Source organism: Chiloscyllium plagiosum, chromosome 28 (genome assembly GCF_004010195.1).
Source record: "Chiloscyllium plagiosum isolate BGI_BamShark_2017 chromosome 28, ASM401019v2, whole genome shotgun sequence".
NCBI classification, from domain to species: domain Eukaryota; kingdom Metazoa; phylum Chordata; class Chondrichthyes; order Orectolobiformes; family Hemiscylliidae; genus Chiloscyllium; species Chiloscyllium plagiosum.
Genome location: NC_057737.1, coordinates 8,893,697 through 8,901,393, shown reverse-complemented (window position 1 = coordinate 8,901,393; position 7,697 = coordinate 8,893,697). Strand labels below are relative to the sequence as shown.

At 46.5% G+C, this 7,697-nt stretch overlaps 1 protein-coding gene across 4 annotated transcripts in view; it reads right to left on the bottom strand.

The window, feature by feature from the left end:
- Positions 1 to 4,224: 4,224 nt before the first annotated feature.
- The window catches only part of nxn (nucleoredoxin), a 227,311-nt gene continuing 223,838 nt past the window's right edge, over positions 4,225 to 7,697 (bottom strand). For all 4 annotated transcript variants that reach the window (XM_043718204.1, XM_043718207.1, XM_043718206.1 and 1 more), the window contains one exon: positions 4,225 to 4,998. In XM_043718204.1, coding sequence (XP_043574139.1) covers positions 4,816 to 4,998 — 183 coding nt within the window. In that variant the 3' untranslated portion in view covers positions 4,225 to 4,815. The remainder of the gene's footprint in view (positions 4,999 to 7,697) is intronic.

The window sequence follows — 7,697 nt, the reverse complement described above, 5'->3', positions numbered from 1 at the left end:
GCTTTGTCAAGGTTACATTGCTGTATTCCTGATGAAGGGCTGTTGCCCGAAACGTCGATTTTCCTGCTCCTCGGATGCTGCCTGAACTGCTGTGCTTTTCCAGCACCACTAATCCAGAATCAGGTTTCCAGCATCTGCAGTCATTGTTTTTACCTTTGCTCATTTATTGCTTCTCTCTGCATAAAACTGGAGTGTTCCAGATACAGGAATTAGATCATAAAGTCAGCTATCTCCCCCACATCTTCATAGCACAATGTTGTTTTTAGTTGTCCTTTTTAAACTGGAATGGGAAAATCAGGGCTCTCACTCAAAAGCAAATAAAGGAAAAGTCCTTTTTTTTGTTTTAAACACAGTGACCAGGATAACCATGGAATGTAACCTTGAACAAAGCAGCATCAACACCAACCATCTGGAACTCTCCTTGGTTCAGATAATGAATGCATTCGATGCCCAAGGCTCAACCGATTTGGGACATGGAGGGAGGAGGGGAGCATTAAACCAGAAACAGAAACTGCTGGAAACACTCAGCAGATCTGGCAGCATCTGTGGGAAGGGAAATGGAATTAATGTTTCATTACAGCACAGTTCCACACTCCCCCATTCTCCCTCCCAACAACACCACAGACCTGGGCATTGAATGCTGATATGCGCTTTGTTCCCCCACCCTGGGCAAGCCCGACATTTGATGCCCATCACTAATTGCCTTTGAACTGCAGCTTGGTGGGCTATTTGTAAGAGTGGTTAAGAGCCAAACCCCATTTCTGTGGAGTTGGAGTCACATAGGGATGTACACCACGTAAACAGACCCTTCGGTCCAACTCAGCCATGCCGACCAAATATCCTACATTAATCTAGGCCCATTTGCCAGCAGTTGGCCCATATCCCTCTAAACCCTTCCTATTCATATATCCGCCCAGGTGCCTTTTAAATGCTGTAATTGTACCAGCCTCCACCACTTCCTCCGGCAGCTCATTTCATACACATACTACCCTCTGTGTGAAAAAGTTGCCTCTTAGCACCCTTTTATATTTTCCCCCTTTCACCCTAAACTCATGCCTTCCAGGAAAATACCTTGGCTATTCACTCTATTCATGCCCCTCATGATTTTATAAACCCCAAAAAGGTCACCCCTCAACCTCCCATGCTCCAGTGAAATAAGTCCCAGTCTCCCCTCATAACCCTAACCCTCCAGCCTTGGTAATGTCCTTGCAAATCTTTCTAGTTTAACAACATCCTTCCCATAACAGAGTGACCAGAATTATACACAGTACACTATAAGGTCATCTCTCAGCCTCCAATGCTCCAGAAAAAATAATCCCAGCCTATCGCAGCCTGTAAGCCAAGAGGAGGGTGATAAATTTCCTTCTGTAAAAACCATTAGTGAACCAGGTAGGGTTTTATTTTACAACAATCGATGATAGTCTCATGGTCACCATTACACCATCCACATTTATGGATTGAATTGAAATTCCCACGGCTACCCTGACGGGATTCAAAGCCACTTTCTCAGAGAATTAGCATGGGCCTCTGGGTAATTCATCCAATGACATTATCCCAACAGCACCATCTTCACCACTACAGTGTTGACCCTGTAGTGAGCAGTGCAGGTTCGGTGGATTGGCAATGCTAAATTGCCCATGGCTTCCAGGCATGAGTAGGTTAGCCATGGGAAATGCAGGGTTATACGGTTGGGTCTGGGTGGGATGCTCTTCTCAGGGTGGGTGTGGGCCTGGGTGGGATGCTCTTCTCAGGGTGGGTGTGGACTTGATGGGCCAAGTTGCCTACTTCCACACTGTAGGAATTCTATGATATGGTGATGAGACTGCGCAGATCAGCAGAAACGCTACCAGTGCCAAAGTACAAATACCAAATATGGCACTAAACTCTCTTCATTTTACTAATTATTCATCTATAGTGAAACAGGAGTCGGTCATTCTACCCTTCAAGCCTATCCCCTTATAGAGGTTTATAAAATAACAAGGGATTATAGATAAGGTGAACGGCAGGAGCCTTTTCCCTGGGGTGGGGGAGTTCAAGACTAGGGGCATATTTTTAAGGTGAGAGAAGAAAAATTTAAAAAAGACAGGAGGGACAATTTTCTTAAACTGCAAGTGGTTCGTGTGTGGAATGAGCCTCCATAGGAAGTGGTGGATGCGGGTAAAGATACGTTTAAAAGACATTTGGAGAAGTACATGAATAAGAAGTCTTTGGAGGGAAATGGGCAAAGGGTAGGCCGGTGGGACTAGTTTAGTTTGGGATTACTCTTGGCATGGACTGGTTAGGCCGCAGGGTCTGTTTCCGTGCAGTAGGGCTCTATCACAGTCTGAGAGATTATGGCTGATCTCCATCAGACTGCCTCAATTCTATATCTGGGGTTATACCTTGGTCAAAGAAAAGTTCTACTGGTCTCAGATTTTCAATTATGAAACTATGCCGTAGGAAGGATGTCATTAAACTGAAAAACAGTGCAGAAGAAATTTACAAAGATGTTGCCTGGACTCAAAGCTCCGAGTTATAGAGAGAGGTTGGACAAGCTAGGACTTTTATCTTTAGAGCATACGAGACCGAGGGGGGGAACTTTATAAAGGTATACAAGACCATGAGAGGCATGGATAGGGTGAATGCAAGGTTGGGGAATCGGGGACTGGAAAACATCAGTTTAAGGTTAGAGGGGAAAGAATAAATGGGAACCTGAGGAGCAACTTCTTTACACAGAGAGTGGTACGTATATGAAATGAGCTGTCAGCGGAAATGGTTGAGGCAGGTACATTAACGACATTTAACAGGCATTTGGACAAATACAAGAATAGGAAAGGTTTAGAAGGAAATGGGCCAAGTGTGCAGGGAAATGGGATTAGCGTGGATGGACATTTTGATCAGCATGGACCAGTTTGGGCCAAAGTGTCTGCTTCCGTGCTGCAGGACTCTATGTCTCTGAGCGAACAAGACACATTTCTGTGGGAGACAGCTCCCACTTCGAGAGCTCTTTAGCGTGAAGCTGCTGGAAGTAATGCTTTAGGTTTTGAGCTGGTGTTGATGGACTGTACCTTTCAGACTCACGGAAGCCTTTTTGTTCCGGATTCATTGTCACGTCTTGCCACTGCATCGCTCTGTCGCACTGTCCTTGAGTACCACCTTCCCCCATTATCTTCACTGTGCAGGTATGTGCACAGGTCAAATGATCTGCCAACAGCTCTGTGTTGTCAGATGATGGGAAGACCAGCTGAATGATGAACCAAATGGCCAAACGTGGCTCACTTGCCTGCACACCGTAATTTAAACAGCTTTAGATGAGGTGGAAATAACACACATGGAGGAGAGAAAAGGCAAAAGACAAAGGGAAGGAGAGAGAGGAACCAAATGGCCAAACGTGGCTCACTTGCCTGCACACCGTAATTTAAACAGCTTTAGATGAGGTGGAAATACCATAGTGTCGTCAAGATAACACACATGGAGGAGAGAAAAGGCAAAAGACAAAGGGAAGGAGAGAGAAAGAGACAGATAGATACTGATAAGGAGAGAGATACAGAGAAGAGGGAGAGAGAACAACTTAAAGAGACATGGAGACAGAATTAAAAAGAGTGAGGGCTTGGGTGGTGGAGGGGAGGAGAGACAGACAGAGAAAAAAAGCAGAGAAATTCATAAAATCCTACGGTGAGGAAGCAGGCCATTCAGCCCATCGGGTCCTCATTAACCCTCCAAAGAGCATCCTACCCAGACCCACTCCCCCCACTCCCCACCCCTACCCCGCATATTCCTGTAACCCTGCATTTGCCATGACCAACCCACCTAACCTGCACGTCTTTAGACTGCAGGAGAAAACCCACACAGACACAGGGAGAACGTGGAAACTCCACACAGACAGTCGCCCAAGGGTGGAACTGAATCCCACTGAGACACAATGTCGCCCTCTTTGTCAGACGATGACTTGGGGTCTCTTGGCGTAGTGGGAGTGAACCTATCTCAGAGCCAGGAGGCCTGGGTTTCAAGTCCTCCCTGCTCTGAGGGCGTGTCATAGCATCTCTGAATAGGTTGATGATAAAATATCTCAGACAAAGTCTTCAGCTCGATTTGCCGAGGATCAAACACAGGTCACTACAGCCTCGCCAAGGCCATATTCCAACATTAACTGAGTAATGCTTCAGCAAACTGCAGGAAGCATCTTCGATGGAAGCCATTTTGTTTTCTGAACCACCAAAAAGAAAACAGGAAATAAAACAGAGCTATTTTCAATGCGTCTGCTGCCAGGTTTATTAGACTTATCTCACAATAATTTAAAACATTGTAACAGGACCAGATTACAATTTTTTTTTAAAAAAGGGAGAGATTAAAAGGGGTGCGGGGTGTAAATAAGTCAGTGGGAAACTCCTCAGAAGTGCATGATCATGGTGGGTTGGTGAAGGGGGGGGATTCGAACAGTGGGGTCGAAAGCCAGCCCAGTCTCAATGAGGTTGTCAGTGAAGGAACAGAGGCCTGTTTCAAAAACGAAAAGCTCTCAAGCTGGAAGGGATTGTAGGCCCGAGCGAGATTTAGGGCGATGCATCAGAAATGTTAATGATCTGCCAGAGCTTGCGTTGGAGCAAGCTGCCAACTGGATTCATCGTAACAGGGTCATCCTACCCGGCCAGCTAAAGCAGAGAAAGGAGATGCCAACAAGCCTCCTCCAAGGATATGCTTGTGACCGCTGTGTTAGAACGAATGGAAATTCAATAGCTAGAAAGACCTTTTTTTTTGGTTTTGATTTTTTTTTGTTTAAATAGAACTTTTGAACGAAAATCAGCCGAGAGTGTTAAATATTCTGTCTCGTTGGCGACTTCAGATTGGCTCTGGTTTTAGTTTCTCTTTCAGGAATGCCTTCACAAACTCTTCCACAATCGCAGGCGTGATCTCCTCCACGTCTTTGACGTACTTGGCTCTCTGTGACATGTCCAGGATGGTGAGGAGCGGAGCAGACTCTGGAAGGTTCGTAAAATCCCGTAGCGATTCCGTCATGTCATCCTGCAGCAAAGGAAGAGAGGGAGAAATAGCGTCAGTGGTCGGGGAAGGTGAAGACGGCAGTGGCTCATGAGGATGGTTTTGGGATGTTTTCGCTACAACATGAACAACTTGCGTTTATAACAGCGTCTTGAGGACAGGCTACTGAGAGGTAGGCTTTAAGGGAGCGTCTTAAATGAGGACAAAGAGGGACAGCGATGGGAGATTTAGCCGAAGGGACTGCACTGATTGAGGCCTGGGAGATGACAGCAAGGTCAAGGGTAAGATAAATAAAACTAAAGATCCTGAAGAGGTCAGAATTGCAGGAGCTCAGAACAAAACGAAATTCATTTAAGACAGAGACGAGGAGGAAGTCCTTCTCTCTGAGGGCTGGGAATCTGCAGCGTTCTTTACCTCAGAGGGCTGTCGAGGCTGGGTCATTGAGTATATTCAAGGCTGAGCTCGATTCTTAATCAGTAAGGGGAACAAGGACTCAAGGGAAAAGGAGGAAGGCCGAGTTGAGGATTATCAGATTGGGCATGGAATGGTGAGGCAGACTTGATGGGCTGAATTACCTACTTCTGTTTCTATATCTCTGGCCACAGAGATCAGGGAAGTGTTCAGGGCCAGGATTTTCCCTGACCGGTTTTGAATGAACTGGATTTGATCAAGGTGTTGGCAAATCCAGTCACCTCCTGGCTGCTGTCTAGAAACAACTGGTTAAATGGGGCCATCATTGAGGCTGCGACCAATGTTTAATAACCAGCCACATTTTCTCAGGTAAGTCAATAACTAGGTAAAGTCACCATGGTCCTCCCAGATCAAAGAACTGCTCCCTCATTCGAGAGAGAGAGACAGACAGAGGGAGAGAGGACTGGTTGTGGTCTTATCTGAGGGTCACCACGCCTCAGGCAATATAGAAACATGGAAGATAGGAGCAGGAGGAGGCCATTCGGCCCTTCGAGCCTGCTCCATCAATCATCCTGCTCTCTCCCCATAACCTTTGACCCCGTTCGCCCCAAGTGCTAGATCTTGAATACATTCAATGTTTGGCATCAACTACTTCCTGTGGTAATGAATTCCAAGGCTCATCACTCTGTGGGTGAAGAAATGTCTCCTCATCTCCATCCTGAAAGGTCCACTCCGAATCCTCAGACTGTGACCCCCAGTTCTGGTCACCCCCACCATCGGGAACATCCTCCCTGCATCTACCCTGTCCAGTCCCGTTAGAATGTGATAAGTCTCTATGAGATTCCCACCCCTGTCTGAACTCCACTGAAGGATGAGGTTGAGAAGGAGCATCCTTCATGGAACTGAACCCAGGCTGTGGCTGCCATTATGCATTGCAAACCAGCAGTCCAACCAACTGAGCTAACCGACACCATTAAAACCAGACCAGCAAGTCATTGGTAAAGTGGGAAACAATGAGTGTGCCATAACCAGCCACATTTTCTCAGGTAAGTCAATAACTAGAGCCTTAGGTAAAGTCACCATGGTCCTCCCAGATCAAAGAACGGTTTTCTCATTAGAGAGAGAGAGGGAGAGGGAGAGAGGACTCGTTGTGGTCTTATCTGAGGGTCACCACGCCTCAGGCAATATAGGAACATGGAAGATAGGAGCAGGAGGAGGCCATTCGGCCCTTCGAGCTTGCTCCGCCATTCATTACAGCACTCTGGAACCCCAGTGTTGTGCAGTGCCTGGGGTGGGGGGGGGGGCAGGTTTGCCTTTACAGGAGAGTCACAATGCCACTCGGGTGGCATCAGTCTTGGGTAAGGACTGGTGGAGACCCACGGAAAGGTGGGCAATTTTGTCAGTGGTCTTCAGGTAAGTACGGAATTATCCACTTTGGACCATAAAGTTAAATACAGTGGACGTCCAAAGAGATTTGTAGATTCAGGTGCACAAATCTTTAAAATGTCGTGCACACTTGCAGAAAATAATCAAGAAAGCTAAAGGAATGATAGAACCCGAGCGCAGGGATGTGGAAGTGATGCTGCAGTTAAACAAAACTCTGGTGAGACGCCACTTGGAGCTCTGCAAGCAGATCTGGGCACCACCCTTAGAAAGGTCTGACTGGCCTTGGAGAGAGTTAAATGTAGATTTACAAGAATGATACCTGGATGTCAAGGGTTAAGTTATGAGGAGATATTATCCAAATTAGGCCTGTTTTCTCTAGAATTTAGGAGGTCAATGGATGATCTGAATGATATTTTCAAGCTTTAACTGGAAAACGATAGGGTAGGTAAAAATAAACTATTAGTACTTGTTGACAATTCTAGAACCAGGGGCCACAGTCTGAGAATTAGGGCCAGACTGTTCAGGTGAGGTGTTAGAAAGCACTTCTATACAAAAAGGGTGGTAGATGTCTGGACGTCTCTTCCACAAATGGGAAGGGGATGCTGGGTCAGTTGTTAACTCAAATCTGAGATGGATAATTTATTGTAAAGCAGAGAGATATGGGCCAAAGGCAGGCATATGGAGTTAGGCCACAGATCAGCCTTGATCTTATTGAAAGGCGGAACAGGCTCGAGGGGCTGAAAGGCCTACTCCTGTTCCAATTTATTTAGGGGGCAGCAGATGCTCCCTTCACCCATCAGGCTGGCAAAAGGCTGAAGGATGAGTCAGGCTCTGCTGTGTGTGCCCAGCTCTCAGTCACTGGCACACAGCTCCCAGTGTGTACTTTGCTGGGTTCAGGAACCAGGCCAGTGTGGAAAGGAAATGTC